Here is a 17,412-nt window from a genome sequence, read left to right on the forward strand (position 1 = left end):
GCATTTCAGAGGATGCACAATTGCTTCATGGGAATGATCCAGGGTAAGAAAGGGTTAATGTATGAGGATCATGTGATGGCTATGGGCCTGTACACACTGTAGTTTAGAAGAATGGTGGGGGGGGGGGGGGTGGCCGGTGTAGGGGAGACTCATTGAAACCTATTGAATACTGAAAAATCAACATAGAGTGGACATGGAGAGGATGTTTCCTATAGTGGGAGAGTTTCGGACCGGATGTACAGCTTAAAATAGAAGGATGTGCTTTAGAAAGATGAGGAGCAATTCCTTTAGTCATAAGGTGGTGAATGTGTAGAATTCACTGGAACAGACAGCTGTGGTGGCAAAGTAAGTGAAGGTTGATAGGTTCTTGATTAGTAGGAGTGTCAAAGGTTATTGGGAGAAGACAGCGGAATGGGGTTGTGAGGGCTAATTAATCAGCCATGATGGACTATGGAGCAGACTGATAGGCTGAATGGCCTAATTCTACCTCCATGGTTCAAGGTGCGAGAAATCCCTTTAAACTGACGTTTGGAGGAATGAGGGCCAGAAAAAGGGATTCTGGCTAAAGTGACTGAAATCTGGTTTAGAATGGTGACAAAAGTCAGCACAGCCAGTTTGAAATGAACAGCAAACTCTGGGCAAAGTTGTTGATGGTCCTTTCTTTATGTATCCAATTTCTGGAATCTGGCCATTGTATTTATTACTCAACCTTAACTGCACTTGAGAAAGCCAGGGTGAGTTGCCTTGTGCAACCAGTTCAGTATTGGAAGCATAGAAACATAGAAAAACTACAGCACAGTCCCGGGCCTTCAGCCCACAATGCTGTACCAAACGTACTTATTCGGCGGAACATGTATTCTAATGGCACCTCCTTTGGTACCATTACTTTTGGGTTGTGACCTTTAAGATTTAGACCCAATGACAAGGAAGGAGTGGATATATTCCTCAGTCAAGATTGTGTTCCACATGGTGGGCAACCTGCAGGGGATAGTGCATGTACCTCATTCCCTTGTTGTTCTTGTATTCCTGGATCATACTATTACTCAGCACAGAAACAGGCTATTCTGCCCATCGAGTTCACACTGAACAGCTGTTACCCAAAACACACTGCCTCAGTTGAAAATGGTGCGAGTTTGGGACAGCTATCACAATGGTCTCCGCGAGCAATTGCCGTGCATTTTAAAGACTATAATACGCACTGCAGCCACAGCACGCTGATGTTGGAGGGAGGGGATGTTTAGTGTGGTTGATGGCATGCCAGTAGAGGGACTAGCTTAATCTTGGATGGTATCAAGCCTCTCGAGTTGTGGGATCTGCACCCTCCAGAGCAGTAGACTAAATCACTTCTGAATGTTGTTGGGGTGCAACCAGATTAGATCAGCTTTATTTGTCACAAGTACATCGAAATGTACAGTAAAATGTGTTATTGGGTCAGCGACCAACATAGTTTGAATACAGTCAGTGGCTATTTTATTAGGTACAACTGCTCGCTAATGCAAACGCCTAATCAGCCAAACAGGTAGGAGCAAAACATTGCAGAAAAGCATACAGGCATGGTCAAGAGGTTCAGTTTCTGTTCAGACCAAACATGAAAATAAGGAAGAAATGTGATCTAAGTGTCTGTGGAATGATCTTTGGTGCCAGACCAAGTGTTTTGAGTATCACAGAAGCTACTGATCTCCTGGGATTTTCATGCAAAACACGTTCTGGAGTTTACAAAGGATAGTGCAAAAAACAAAAAACAAGAAGAGACATGCAGGGTGCTAAGAGGATGCAGGCTGACTTGGATAGGTTAGGTGGAGTGTAGAAGAGCATCTCCTAATGCGCAATACTTTGAACTTTGAGTGGATGGACTACAGCAGCAGAAGACCACAGCCATACATTTAGTGGCCACTTTATAGATTCAGAAGGCACTTAATCAAGTGGCCATTGTATGTATGTGCTGGGGTCGGCCTGGAAGTGTTGCTCTGCTTCTAGAGCTAACTCAGCACACCCACAGCTTATTAATCATAACACTACCTCTTTGGAAAGTAGGAAGAAACCAGAGCACACAGAGGAAACCCATCATCAGGACTGGAAAGGAAGGGGGAAGAAGCCACAATAAAAATAGGTGGAGAGTGGAGGAGTGCAAACTGGCAGCTAAAAGGTGAAGCCAGGTTTGGGAGAAGATTGGGTGGGGAGGGAGGGATGAAGTGAGAAGTTGGGAAATAGTAGCTGGAAATGGCAAAGGGCTGCAGAAGAAGGAATGATAGGAGAGGATAGGAGAAGAAAGTGGACCATGGAAAAAGGAGAAGAAGGAAGGGTGCGATTAAGTACTTCATACCAGGGAGGTGATAGGAGGGTGAGGAGAAGAGAAGAGATGAAAGGGGAGTCAGAATGGGGAATGGAGAGGGGAGAAAGGGGAGTGGGAGAAATTACCAGAATTAGGGAAATCAATGTCAATGCCATCAGGTTGAAGTCAAATTACATGAGGTTTTGCTCTTAAAACGGGAGCGGTATCATCGTGGTAGTAGAGGAAACCTTGTTGGAATGGAGTGGAACGAAAATTGTTGGCCAGCAGAAAAATACCGGGTAAACCAAATACAGAGCTTGAAGTTTTCTCAAAACAAAAACCACCCCTGTAACAGTGGTTGGAGTGGATGAATTGTATGAAATTAGTTGTACCAATAAGCACTATCCCAATGACTTATTAGAGTGCAGAAATTATAAAACAAATCACTCCATATTGCTGCTATTCTAAATAATAACTTTTTTAATTTTGTTGACAGCTCAGATGTTGTGCAATCTTTAACCTACTGAGTGCTGTCACTAGTCTAACTGCTTTCCTGTTATTTGCCATCGATCTCCGGAAATGGGTTCCCCATGTCAATGATAACCAATGTCAACATCAAGACTATTCTGCTCTTTCTGTAAGTAAACCCCACACTTATTACAACTATTTAAGAGTGTATGCAGCAACTGCCTTTGAACTCACTAATTATCCCAACAAGTTCTATCTTGTTTGGCATTAATGAGGCACTTAATTTATTTATTTTATTTTGAGATACAGCACCAAGCAGGCGCTTCTGGCTCAACAGACCATTCTGCATTGTAACCCACCTATTTAATACATTAACTTAATCACAGGGCAATTTACAAAGATCAATTAACCTACAAACTGGTACATTTTTGAAATGAAGGAGGAAACCGGAGAACCAGGAGGATACCCACGCAATCACAGGGAGAACAGGCAAACTCCTTATGGACTGCATGGATTTGAACTCCAGACTCTGAACTCTGAAGGGTGGGAACATCCCACCTCAGTCCCATGGCATCCCAAATAATTTTATCCCAAGCATTACACGGGAATATGATCAGACAAAACCATGGTGCCAAAGAGGTCAGTGTTAAGTACCTTCTTAAAGGTGAACATGTACAGGCCCATGGTAGTGTAGTGGTTAATGTAACAATATTTTAGTGCTGAGATCTGGTTTCCTTTCTGCCACTGACTAGAGGGAGCTTGTATGTTTTCCCCATGACTGCATGTGTTTCCTCCGGGTGCTGCAGTTTTCTCTCAGATTTCAAAGACGTATGCGTTAATAGGTTAATTAAACAGATGGATGTAATGGGTCAGGTGGGCTCGTTGGACCAAGAAGGATGCATCTTTAAATTAAAAAAACGAAAATGTAGGAACAACAGACACTGAGGGGATGAATCCCAGAGTTTAGAGTCTTTGAAGTTAAGGGTGGACTTGACCAATGGACTAGGAGCTAGAAAGTGGGATTGAGCTGCAGAGCTCCCCATTGACAGATACCAGTTCATGATGTCATTGGTTTCTCATCTGCGGACAACTTTCACCAGCTTCCGCCACCTCCGATGGGACTCCACCATCAGGCGTATGCTTTCCACAGGGATCGCTCCCTCCGTGACTTCCTTGTCCATTTGTCCCTCCCCACTGATCTCCCTCCTGGTACTTACCCTTGCAAGCAGAACAAGTAATACACCTGCCCCTACACTTCCTCCCTCACCACCATTCAGGGCCCTAAGCAGTCCTTCCAGGTGAGGCGACATCTCACCCTTGAGTCTGTTGGGGTCATATACTGTGTTCAGTGCTCCCGCTGTGGCCTCCAGTATATCAGTAAGACCTGACATAGATAGAAAGACCGCTTCGCCGACAACCTACGTTCTGTTCACCAGAAAAAGTGGGATCTCTCAGTGGCCACTGATTTTAATCCCACTTCCCATTCCCATTCCAATACGTCCATCCATGGTGTCCTCCACTGTTGTGATAAGGCCACTCTTAGGTTGCAGGAACAACACCTTATATGCCATTTGGGTAGCCTCCAACCTGATGGCATGAACATCAATTTCTCAAAACTCTGGTAAAGCCCCCCACCCCGACTTCTTCACCATTTCCCATCCCCTTTTCCCTCTCTCATCTTATCTCCTTGCCCACCCATCACCTCCCTCTGGTGCTCCTCCCCCCTTTTCTTTCATCCATGGCCTTCTGTCTCTTTCACCAATCAACTTCTCAGCTCTTTACTTCATCTTCCCCCTCCAGGATTCATCTATTACCTTGTGTTTTTCTCTCCTCTCCCCCGCCTTTTAAATCTACTTATTAGCTTTTTATCTCCAGACCCAAAACGTCGACTGTACTCTTTCCATAGACGATGCCTGGCCTGCTGAGTTCCTCCAGCGGTTTCCGTGTGTTGCTCGGATTTCCAGCATCTGCAGATTTTCTCTTGTTTGTGAGGGACAATATCTGTCAGGTAAGTAGAACAAGGTGAAAGACCAGAGACAGGAGGTGCTGCAGATGCAGGTGCCTGGACGAACAATCAACCTGCTGGAGGAGCTCAGCAGGTCAGGCAGCATTTGTGGAAGGAAAGTAATGGTTCTCATTGAGAGGGAAGGTGGCCATTACGAAGAGTAGGCAGATTGATAAGACGGGAGCCCAAGGTGATTAGTAGACTCAAAAAGGGTGAAACACAGGGAGGTTGTGATGTGTAGGAGCAGGATAGGGAGGGAGGAGGTTGGAGACAGTGAACGGTGGATAATAGGTAGAATTGCAATTAGTTTATTATGTCACACGTACCAAGATACAGTGAAAACATTTTTTTGAATACTGTTTATACAGATCAATTCATTACACAGTGCATTATAGTAGTTACGATGCAGTAGCAACAATAACAGAATGCTAAATAAAGTGGAACTACCACAGAGTCACTATAGTACAGGTAAACAATAATGTGCAAGATCATAACAAAGTAGATTCTGAGGTCAGGAGACCACCTTATTGTACTAGGGAACATGTCAGTTGTTTAATAACAGTGCTCCCTTGAGCCTGGTGGTGCATGCTTTCAGGATTTTGCAAGAAAATGAACCACAGGATAGTTAATGATAACATATATGTACTTTTTTATATAAATTGACGCTGAACTTTGAACTTCGAAAATTGTCCTTCTGGTCAATTTTAAATCTTCCCCCTCAGCCTAAAATTGTTCTCTAGTTTAGGAGTCTATTACACTAAGGTACCTTCTGTTAAAGGCATCCGTTAGTCTTGCGAGACCATGGATCTGCGCCTGGAAAGTCTTCACTCTCCAGGGTGCAGGCCTGGGCAAGGTTGTATGGAAGACCAGCAGTTGCCCATGCTGCAAGTCTCCCCTCTCCATGACACCAATGTTGTCCAAGGGAAGGGCATTAGGGCCCATACAGCTTGGCACCAGTGTCGTCGCAGAGCAATGTGTGATTAAGTGCCTTGCACAAGGACACAACACGTTGCTTTGGCTGGGGCTTGAACTCACGACCTTCAGGTTGCTAGTCCAATGCCTTAACCACTTGGCCACTGGTACCTTCTGTAACTGTCCACTTTACCTATGCCTCACACAAATGTAAACATTTCTGTAAGGTAACCCCTTATTCTTAAACAGCGCTCTTGGGGGTTACAGGATGGCCAGGAAGGAGCTTAAGAATGGATCCAAGAGAGCTAGAAGGGGACATGAGCCCTTGATAAATTGGATTGAGGATGCAGAGCTGGGCTGAGAAGAGCCAGAGGGAGCTCAATCTGGAAAAGTGTGAAGTGATTCATCTTAGAAGGTCTAACTTGAAGGCAGAATACAAAGTTCATGGCTAGATTCTTAGCAGTGCAAAGGGACAGTGGGATCTTGGAATCCACGTCCATAGATCCCTTGAAGTTGCTGCACAAGTTGATAGGGTTGTAAAGAACTTGTATGGCGCATTGGCCTTCATTAATCAGGTGACTAAGTTCAAGTGCCATTAAGTAATATTTTAGTTTTATAAAACTCTGCTGAGACCACACTTGGAGTATTGTATTCAGTTCTGTTCACCTCATTATAGGAAAGATTTGGAAGCTTTAGAAAGGATGCAGAGGAGATTTACCAGGATGCTTCTGGACTAGATAGCATGTCTTATGAGTAAAGGTTGATTAAGCTTGTGATTTTCTCTCTGGAGCATCTTCCTCGGGTAAAATGATTAATACGAGGGGTCATAATTTAAAGTGTTTTGAGAAAAGTATGGGATTGATGTCAGAGACAGATTTTTAATATAGAGAGTGGTTGGTAAATGGAACTCGCTGCCAGAGGTGGTGGTAGAACCAGATATATTAGGAACATTTACAAAACTCCTTGAAAGGCAGCTGGAAGGAAGAAGAATGGAGGGCTATATGGGAGGGAAATGTCAGAATGATTTTAAGGTAGGTTAAATGTGTGGCACAACATCATGGGCCAAATGGCCTGTACTGTTCTATGTTCTATGTTTATGTGTGCTCAAAGGAATAGTGATATAACCTGGCCAATCTCTGCCTATACTCAGGCCCTCCAGTCCTGTTAATATCTTCATAAATCTTTTCCACACTCTTTCCAGGTTAACCACGTCTTCCCTATAACAGGCTGATCAAAACTGTGCAAGTGTGGCCTCACCAATGACTTGTACAAGTGCAACATAATGCCTTGTCTCCTATTCTCACTGCCTTAACTGAAGGCCAGGGCACTAAATGCATTTTTCACCACCCTAGCTACCAGTGACAACCTTTCAATGAACGATGCACTTGTATATGTACGTTGGTATATGTGGCAATAATAAACCAATTACCCAGTTACAAATTACTACCCAGCTTTGACCACTGTGTTGATGATCCCTTTATCATTCATTCCCAGGAATCTCACTTTAGTCTGAGGATCATTCTCCTTGTATTTGCATTGATGGAACTGTCGATGTCAGTTGCGGTTTCAGTCATTGGATGGAATAAAGTATGGGACTGTTCTAAAAAATGTGAAGACGTAAGTAGAAGCAGATGGAAGACGTTTATTGACTGATTACTTCCTTTGTAATTACCAAGGTTAAAATTATAAATGACAGAATAGAAGAAATGTACTTCAAGGCCAGAAAGCCTCCTATAATAAAGTCATAGTCCTATAATGCAGTGTACTAATAGGGCCCTCAGCAGATCAGTCCGTGCTGAACTGTTCTGCTGGTCCTATCTTGACCATGGCATTCCATATCCCTCCCATCCATATATTGTACTTAAACAAACCTCTTAAATGTTGCAACACACATAAAAGTTGCTGGTGAATGCAGCAGGCCAGGCAGCATCTATTGGAAGAGGTACAGTCGACATTTCGGGCCGAGACCCTTCGTCAGGACTAACTGAAAGAAGAGCTAGTAAGAGATTTGAAAGTGGGAGGGGGAGGGGGAGATCCGAAATGATAGGAGAAGACAGGAGGGGGAGGGATGGAGCTAAGAGCTGGACAGTTGATTGGCAAAAGGGATATGAGAGAGTCATGGGACAGGAAGCCTAGGGAGAAAGAAAAGGGGGAGGGGGGAAAAAGCCCAGAGGATGAGCAAGGGGTATAGTCAGAGGGACAGAGGGAGAAAAAGGAGAGAGAGAGAAATAATATGTGTATATAAATAAATAACGGATGGGGTATGAGGGGGAGATCGGCATTAGCGGAAGTTTGTATGAAGGGTCTCGGCCCGAAACATCGACTGTACCTCTTCCAATACATGCTGCCTGGCCTGCTGCATTCACCAGCAACTTTTACGTGTGTTGCTTGAAATTCCAGCATCTCTAAATTTCCTCGTGTTTGCATTCTTATGTGTTGCAAATGAACCCACATCCATCATTTTCACCAGCAGCTCGTTTCACTCTCTCATCACCCTCTGAGTGACAAGGGTGGTAAGTCTATGGAACTCATTCCTACAGACGGCTGTGGTGGCCAAGAGATGGGGCATATGCAAAAGCAAAGATTGATTGGTCAAGGAGTTAAAAGTTACAGGGGAGGAGGCAGGGGAATGGGGTTGAGATGGATATAAAAACATTAGCCATGATGGCATAGCGGAGCAGACTTGATGGACTGAATGGTCTGATTTGCATCTGTGTCTCATAGTCTAAGAGCAAAAGTTCTTCCAATGCTCCCATCAACCATACCCCTCACCTCATCCTACAGCACTGCCTCCTCTAATGTGCTTTCTAGCCCTGGCAATCAGATTTGGCTGAAGGATGTATATTCAAACCTCACCATGCAATTAAATTTAACTAATTAAGTAAATTTGGCATAAAATCCAAGAGTGAATCATGCTACAAAAGAGTCTTAATACCATTGATCATTAAGCGATAGGAGCAGATTTAGGACATTTGATCAATTGATCATGGCTGATTTATTCTTCCTCACAGTCATATTCTCCCGTTTTCTTCCCATAACCTTTAATGCCCTTACTAATCAAGAATTTATCAACTGTTGCTTAAAATATATCCAATGACTTGGCCTCTGTGGCCGACTGTGGTAATGAATTGCATCCTCCTGATAATTGATTACTCTTACCTAGTCTATTTAAGACCATAAGACAAGAGGACATAGGATCAGAATTAGGCCATTCAGCCCATTGAGTCTATTCTGCCATTCCATTATGACTGATTCTGGATCCCACTCAACCTCATACACCTGCCTTCTCGCCGTATCCTTTGATACCCTGACCGATCAGAAAACGATCAACTTCCACCTTAAATATACCCACAGACTTCGCTCCCACCACAGTGTGTGGCAGAACATTCCACAGATTCACTTCTCTGGCTAATAAAATTCCTCTTTACCTCTGATCTAAAGATTGCCCCTCAGTTTGGAGGCTGTGCACTATAGTTCTGGATACTCTGACCATAGGAAACATCTTCTCCACATCCGCCCCATCTAATCCTTTCAACATTCGATAGGTTTCCATGTGATCCCCCCACATTCTTCTAAATTCCAATAAGTACAGGCCCAAAGCTACCAAACACTCCTGTTAACCCGTTCATTCCCAGAATCATCCTCGTGAACTTCCTCTGGACCCTCTCCAATGAGAAAACATCATTTCTGAGATACGGAGCCCAAAACTGTTGATAATACTCCAAATGCGGCCTGACCACTTTCTTATAAAGCTCAGCATTATCGCCTTCCTTTTATATTCTATTTCCCTTGAAACAAATACCAACATTGCATTTTTTTCTCCTTTATCACAGTCTCAATTTGTGAATTAATCGTATAACCATATAACCATATAACAATTACAGCACAGAAGCAGGTCATCTCAGCCCTTCTAGTCCTTCTAATCTTCTGGGAGTCTTGCACGAGGACTCCTGTCCATCTGCACCTCTGCTGTTTGAGCTTCCTCCCCATTTAGATAATAGCATCTGCCACTGTTTTGCCCATTCTTCCAATTTGTCTAAGTCCTGCAGCAAACGCATTGCTTCCTCAGCACTACCTACCCTTCCACCTATCTTCATATCATCCACAACCTTTGCCACAAATCCATCAATTCCACTATCTGTATCATTGACAAACAATGTGAAAAGTAGCCGTCTCAATGCTGACCCCTGAGGAACACCACTAGTCACTGGCAGCCAACCAGAAAAGACCACTTTTATTGCCACTCACTGCCTCCTACCTGTCAGCCATTCCTCTGTCCATGCCAGTATCTCTCCTGTAACGCCATAGAATACTTCTGAGCCAAGGCTGCAGCAATGTGCTAACCTACCAAAACAACAAGTTCGAGGGCAATGGAGGATGGGTAATAAATACTGATCTTGCTAATGATGACCGATTTATTTCTGGTGATATTGATCCAAGGTTCTTTTGGAAGTCAAGGCAAATTATGCTGGATCAAGCCCCAGGGCCCGACAATGTGTTTCTTCAGAACCTGTGGCAGGGACCCCATCAGAGGTACTTAAAGCATCCTTTGACATGAGTGAGGTGCCAGAGGATTGGAAGAATGCTAATTTTGTTACATTGTCTAAGAAAGGTTCTTTTTTTTCTTTTTCAATCTTTTTATTAGTTTCATAAAATATAAACATAACATAGCAATAATACAGAATTGTTGGAAATACATTGTTATACTTAAGATGAGTAATTATAAAACCGAATAGTATAAATTGACAAAACTCCCAATCGTGTAGGATAAGAATGAATAATACAGGACAAAAAAAACTGGAGAAAAATCATGAAAAAGAGAAAAATAAATAAAAAAAACAAACCCCACCCACAAAAAAACTAATCTAAACAGAATAGGTCAACTAAACTAAAAAGACTTAGGCAATTTTAACAAGGTGAAAATGGAAGAAAAGAAAACCATAGTGTCGACGACTCCATTCCTCTCAACCAACAGTACAGAGAAGTAAAATAAGTTTGTAACTGTCAGATTACATCATATGAAAATGCTGAATAAATGGCCTTCAAGTTTTTTCAAATTTAATGGAAGGGTCATAAACCACACTTCTAATTTTTTCCAAATTCAAACACAATATAGTTTGTGAAAACCAATGAAATACAGCAGGAGGGTTAATCTCCTTCCAATTCAGCAAAATGGATCTTCTAGCCATTAAAGTAAGAAATGCAATCATCCGACGAGCTGAAGAGGTTAAATGATTAAGCCAGGATATTATAGGTCGGTGAGCCTGACATCAATAGTAGGAAAGTTATATGAAGGTATGCTGAGATGAGAGTACAGTGCAACACACACAAAATGCTGGAGGAACTCAGCAGATCAGGCAGCATCTGTGGAAAGGAGTAAGCAGTCAATATTTTGGGCTGAGAACCCTCTTCAGGACCTTGAGGGAAGGGGGCAGATGCCTGAATTAAAAGGAAGGAGGAGGGGAAGAAAGCAAGCTGGAAGGAGATAGGGGAGGCCAGGTGGGTGGGGAGTAGAGTGGGCAGCAGGAGAAAGGGAAGGAGAGGACCCAAAGGGAGGTAATAGACAGGTGAGAAAAAGTAAAAGTTCAGATTGGGTAACAGAGAAGTGCGGCGGGGCGGGGGGGGGGGGCGGTGTGTGTGGTTTTGTTCATCAGAAGAAGAAATCAATATTCATACCACCAGTTTGAAGGGTACCCCCATGGAATAAGGTATTGCTCCTCCAACCTGAGGGTGCCCTCAGCTTGTCACAAGAGGAGGCCATGGATCGACACATTGGAATGGGAATGGGAATCAGAATTAAAATGTTTGGCCACTGGGATGTCCTGAATGTGACAGATGGTGTGGAGGTGCTTGATGAAATGACTCCCCCAATTCAGGACGGGTCTTACCAATGTAGAGGAGGCCGCATTGTGAGCACTGGACACAATTGGCAACCCCAGCGGATTCACAGGTGATGTGCTGCCTCAACTGGAAGGACTGTTTGGGGCCCTGAATGGATGTGAGTGAGAAGTTGTATGGACAGGTGTAGCACTGAAGGAACTTACAGAGATAAGTGTCTGAAGGGTGATCTGTGGGGGGTGGGGGGGGGCGATGAGTGGACACGAGAACCGTGGAAGGAGCTATCCCTGTTAAAAGCAGAGGTAGGTATGGATATGTTTAGTGGTAGGGTCCCCTTGGAGATGGTGGAAGTTGTAGAGGATAACATGTTGGATGTGGAGGCTGCTGGGTGGTGGGTAAGGACAAGGGGGTCTCTATCACTGTTACAATAGTGGGAAGATGGGGTAAAATCGGATACTCTGGAAAAGGAGTGGGTGTGGGTGAAGGTAGCATCAATAGTAGAGGGAGGGAAACCCTGTTTCTTAAAGAAGTAGGTAATCTCTGATGTCCTGGATTGGAAAGCTGCCTGCTGGGAACAGATGGGGTGGAGATGAAGAAATTGAGAAAAGGGAATAGCATTTTTGCAGGAGATAGGGTGGGAAGAGATATAGTCAAGATGACTACGGAAATCAGTAGGTTTACAAAAGATGTCAGTTGACAGCTTGCCTCCAGAAATAGAGGCAGAAAGGTCAAGAAAGGGGAGGGAGGTACACTATCAAAGCTTAAAGCATGATCTGGACCTGCTGTTGAAAAGGCAGATGGAATTTACTGCAGACAAGTGTGAGGTGTTGCATTTTAGGAGGACCAACCAGTTGAGCAGAAGGGGACCGAAGAGTGCAATAAAACAGAGTGTTCTGGGAATAAAGATACCTAATCCCCTGAAGGTGGTGTCAAGGGTAACATTGTGTCTAGTTTTGGTCATCTATCTAAAGAAAGATGTAAATAAGATGGAAAAAGCGCTGAGAAAATTTACAAGGATGTTGCTAGTACTTGAGGATCTGAATTATAGGCAAAGGTTGAATAGATTAGACTTTATGCGTGGAATGGGCTGCTGGTGACGGTGGGTGGAGGTGGATATGATAAGGTCCTTTAAGAGACCCCTGGATGGGTATATAGAACTCAGAAAAATGGAGGGCTATGGGTAACCCTAGGTAATTTCTAAGGTAAGGACATGTTCGACACAGCTCTGTGGGCTGAAGGGCCTGTATTGTGCTGCAGGTTTCTATGTTTCTATGTTTATTCACTAAACAGAGAAAATTAAGGAGAGGTTTAACAGAGTTATACAAAATTTTGAGGGGTGTAGCTAGGGGGTGAAAGTGTGGAATGACCTGCTAGTGCAACAGGTAGATGTGGGTTTGATTACTACATTTACGAGAAATATGGACAGGCACATGGATGTGGAGGATCAGTCTGCAGTTTAATGGGACCAGGTGGATTATTGGTTCAGCATGGACTAGATGGGCTGAAGAGCCTGCTTCTGTGCTGTAGTGTTCTATGACCCTGTGACTCTGAAGAGGCATACGACTTGTTGCTTGATTTTATTAAGCACTAATAAAGAGAATTGGAAATGAGGAGCAGTGGGGTCCAGTAGGTGAAGGAAAAGAAGAAGCAAAGATGGTGAGCCAATGTGTCCATCCCTTCTTATACCATAGACTGTAGATGAGGTAACTGACATTCAAATTTGTAGATCAGATTTAACCAGATAGCCCCTATTCCGGCCCGAAATGTCGAACGATCTTTCCCACGGATGCTGCCTGACCTGCTGAGTTCCTCCAGCGTGTTGCGAGTGTTGCTTTGACCCCAGCATCTGCAGATTATTTTGTGTTTACGATTCAATACCAGAAGCTTTCAGAATCATACAGAGAACTGTAACCACTAGGGGACACACTGAACAATTATATATACATACTGTGACCACAAGGAAACATATCAAACGGTTTCATGTATTTAGGTGGTTATATAAAATAGAAGCAGGCACAAATTGTTAAACTCCAAAGAAATGAGCAGATATACAGTCCAATCGAACAGACCTTATCCCAAGAATGGGTAAAACAAAAGAGGTTGGCTTCCCAGCTTTGATCCCAAATGGGGAAAAATGCACAGCAGGCAGTCTGTGGGCAAAAGACTTATCTGTAGGTATCTGCAATCAACCCAAGCCCTGCCTCCCTTCCTAGAACACAATGAACACATTTGGTAACAGTCACCAATTTTGAGGCACTGCTTTAAGTTGTGAAGGTGTTGACCATTAATAATGAAAGTAAACACTTTGCCTCATAATAATTCATTGCTACATTGTGTAACCCTGAGGCTTGGCCAGCACGTGTTCGTCTAGGGGAAGACTAGGGTTAGTAAAGAAAATAAGAAGAAGAAGGGCCCATTTTAAGAGAAAAGTCAAAAGTGCACATTGGAGCTCACAAATATGGCAATTCATCAACCATCGACCTCCTCCGAGCGTCATTGACCTTTAGACCCTCACTCCCGGTCCACTCCGTCTGGTGGTCTACCATCTCTCTCCACATGCGTCTTCCTTCTTCTCCTCTTGCCAACTAAAGACCACGAAAATCTCTCTTCCAGACTCACAAGAAACAACAACAGCATTCCAAACCCTGTTATCTCTAGTCATAAGCCTAACATTGCTGCTATAGAGAAACCATTACATTAGCAGTGAAACATTACAGTGAGGCCATTACATTAGCAGTGAAACCTTACAGCACACTACAATTGTATCATCATTATTCTCTGCTGGTATTGCAAAAACTTGCTGTTTTGCATCTAACTTCATGTGAGTTACACTGAAGGCTGTCCATTGGCATGACACTAATGCCCAGAAATTTAGTGACTCTTAACTTTTGATTATGATTTTTGTTTCAGTTGCCAGAGAATTCTTTAGATCGGAGTAACACTTATGAAAGTCTGGTTGTCAAAGATACAGTTTACACTTCCATGAGAGCTATTAAACCACTGGAAGTCCCTCCACTCGGCAAATGAAGAGAAAACATACAGCAGAAGAGAAAGCCATGCATTAGTGTGAAACATTATGACAACAGCACAGCTTGAAGCCTTTAAAGTTGAGTCTCTACCATGACTTGGAAAGTATCTCAAATTATTTTATGATAAAACCTTTCCATTTTGAAGAATATAATAACTGGATAATTTCTGAGAAATGTTCATTGAGGTATATATAATAAGAAGGATTTGCAATAGTTCACACACATTTCTTTTTCATGGTACATTTTAAGTCTATGTAAGGATAGAGGCAGATTAGCCTGAAAGCATCCGTTGAGAAATAAATCTGTGGGATTTTTTTGTTGCACTTGCGGAGTTTCAAATTAGGTGAGTCCCCTTGAAGTCTGACCTATCATTGTTAGATAATCTGCACCAGACATCAGCTCTTTTGTGTTTTTTCCCCACACAATGCTCAATTCCCTGATCTTTCAAAACTGTTTCTATCTGTCCTTTAAATATTTACAGTGATCGAGCCTTCACCACATTCTGAAGATTCCAGAGATCTACCACCTTCTAACAGAAGAGATTTCCACACAGCTCAACATTAAATGACTGCTTTTTGATCTCGATACTACATTCCCCTATTTGAGACTCTCCCGCTAGTTGACACATCTCATAAAATCTAATTTTTCTTCTGACCCCAGGAGTTAAATACTTTATTAAGATTGCCATTCACTCTTCTGAACTCCAAAAAATACAGACCTATTTTCTGAGATCACTTTCTCATCTCAGTTATTAGCCTTGTGAATCTCTTCTGGACTGCTTCAGATGATTAGGAATTGTCAGCATGGCTTGATTAGGAATAGTCAGCATGGCTTTCTCAAGGGCGGGTCGTGCCTTACGAGCCTGAATGAATTTTTTTGAGTATGTGACTGAACACATTGATGAAGGAAGAGCAGTAGATGCAGTGTATATGGATTTCAGCAAGGCATTTGATAAGGTACCCCATGCAAGGCTTATTGAGAAAGTAAGGAGGCATGGGATCCAAGGGCACATTGCTTTGTGGATCCAGAACTGGCTTGCCCACAGAAGGCAAAGAGTGGTTGTAGATGGGTCATATTCCGCATAGAGGTCGGTGACCAGTGGTATGCCTCAGGGATCTGTTCTAGGACCCTTACTCTTTGTGATTTTTATAAATGACCTGGATGAGGAAGTAGAGGGATGGGCTAGTAAGTTTGCTGATGACACAAATGTTGGAGGTGTTGTGGATAGTGTGAAGGGCTGTCACAGGTTACAGTGGGATATTGATAGGATGCAAAACTGGGCTGAGAAGCGGCAGATGGAGTTCAACCCAGATTAGCGTGAAGTGGTTCATTTTGGTACGTCAAATATGATGGCAGAATATAGTGTTAATGGTAAGACTCTTGGCAGTAAGGAGGATCAGAGGGATCTTGGGGTCCGAGTCCATAGGACGCTCAAAGCAGCTGCGCAGGTTGACTCTGTGGTTAAGAAGGCAGATGGTGCATTGGCCTTCATCAATCGTGGAATTGAATTTAGGAGCCAAGAGGTAATGTTGCAGCTGTATAGGACCCTGGTCAGGCCCCACTTGGAGTACTGTGCTCAGTTCTGGTCGCCTCACTACAGGAAGGATGTAGAAGCCATAGAAAGTGTGCAGAGGAGATTTACAATGATGTTGCCTTATGAAAACAGTTTGAGTGAACTCGGCCTTTTCTCCTTGGAGTAATGAAGGATGAGAGGTGACCTGATAGAGGTGTATAAGATGATGAGATGCATTAATCGTGTGGATAGTCAGAGGATTTTTCCCAGGGCTGAAATGGCTGCCACAAGAGGACACAGGTTTAAGGTGCTGAGCAGCAGGTACAGAGGAGATGTCAGCAGTAAGGATTTTACTGGGAGAGTGGTGAGTGTGTGGAATAGGCTGCCGGCAATGTTGGTGGAGGCGGATAAGAGACTTTTGGATAGGTACATGGAGCTTAGAAAAAAATCGAGGGCTATGGGTAAGCCTCGTAATTTCTAAGGTAGGGACATGTTCGGCACGACTTTGTGGGCTGAAGGGTCTGTATTGTGCTGTAGGTTTTCTATGTTTCTCTGTATCGTTAAGTAAACAGACCAAGACTGTACACATTACCCCTGGAGCAGCCTCATCAATACACCGTAGTGTTGGATCCATACATCTGATTTAAGCTCCTACACCCATGCAACTAAAATTAAAATGATATTTGCCTTAACTATTTGCTTCATCTGCATGCTGAACTTCAGTGTTTCATGCACGAGAACACCTTGACCCACCCACCTCCACATCTGTACTCCAGTCTTTTACAACCTTCCTCTGCTTTGACACAATTTGCCTTTTGATTCCTTCCATGGCTCACAGTGTTGTGTAGCAGTTAGCTTAACAAGTTAGAGCGCCAGTGCTTAGCTGTCTGTAAGGAATTTGTAAATTCTCCCTGTGATTGTGTGTGTTTCCGCCTGGTGATCCAGTTTCCTCCCACATTCCAAAGATGTATGAGTCAGGGTTAGTAAGTTGTGGGCATGCTACATTGGTGCTGGTAGCATGGCGACACTTATGGGCTTCCCCCAGCACATCTTCGGAATTTGTTGGTGGTTAACGAAAAATGATGCATTTCTCTGTATGTTTCGATGTTTCGATGTTTCGATGTTCATATGACAAATAAAGCTAATTCCATTTGCCAAATTATCACCCAATCAACCTGTCCACATCCTGTTACAGTGTTGAGATGTCCTCAGCAAATCTTCTCTCTTACCTGTTTCACCTATAATAATCTCCTTATCCTAGAGCATAGAATGCTGAGCAGACTCGATGGGCCAAATGGCCTATTTCTACTCCTGTGTTTTGTCGTTACACATGGAAGACAAACAAATAATAATAAACACAATTACCTCAGCTTTT

General features: G+C 43.3%; 1 protein-coding gene across 1 annotated transcript in view; it reads left to right on the top strand.

Moving 5' to 3' along the window:
• Positions 1 to 17,196, top strand: part of LOC140195834 (high affinity immunoglobulin epsilon receptor subunit beta-like) — a 37,578-nt gene extending 20,382 nt beyond the window's left edge. The window contains exons 5-7 of the mRNA XM_072254470.1: positions 2,769 to 2,909; positions 7,152 to 7,274; positions 14,406 to 17,196. Coding sequence (XP_072110571.1) covers positions 2,769 to 2,909; positions 7,152 to 7,274; positions 14,406 to 14,522 — 381 coding nt within the window. The 3' untranslated portion in view covers positions 14,523 to 17,196. The remainder of the gene's footprint in view (positions 1 to 2,768; positions 2,910 to 7,151; positions 7,275 to 14,405) is intronic.
• Positions 17,197 to 17,412: the final 216 nt, after the last annotated feature.

Source organism: Mobula birostris, chromosome 4 (genome assembly GCF_030028105.1).
Source record: "Mobula birostris isolate sMobBir1 chromosome 4, sMobBir1.hap1, whole genome shotgun sequence".
Lineage (NCBI taxonomy): Eukaryota > Metazoa > Chordata > Chondrichthyes > Myliobatiformes > Myliobatidae > Mobula > Mobula birostris.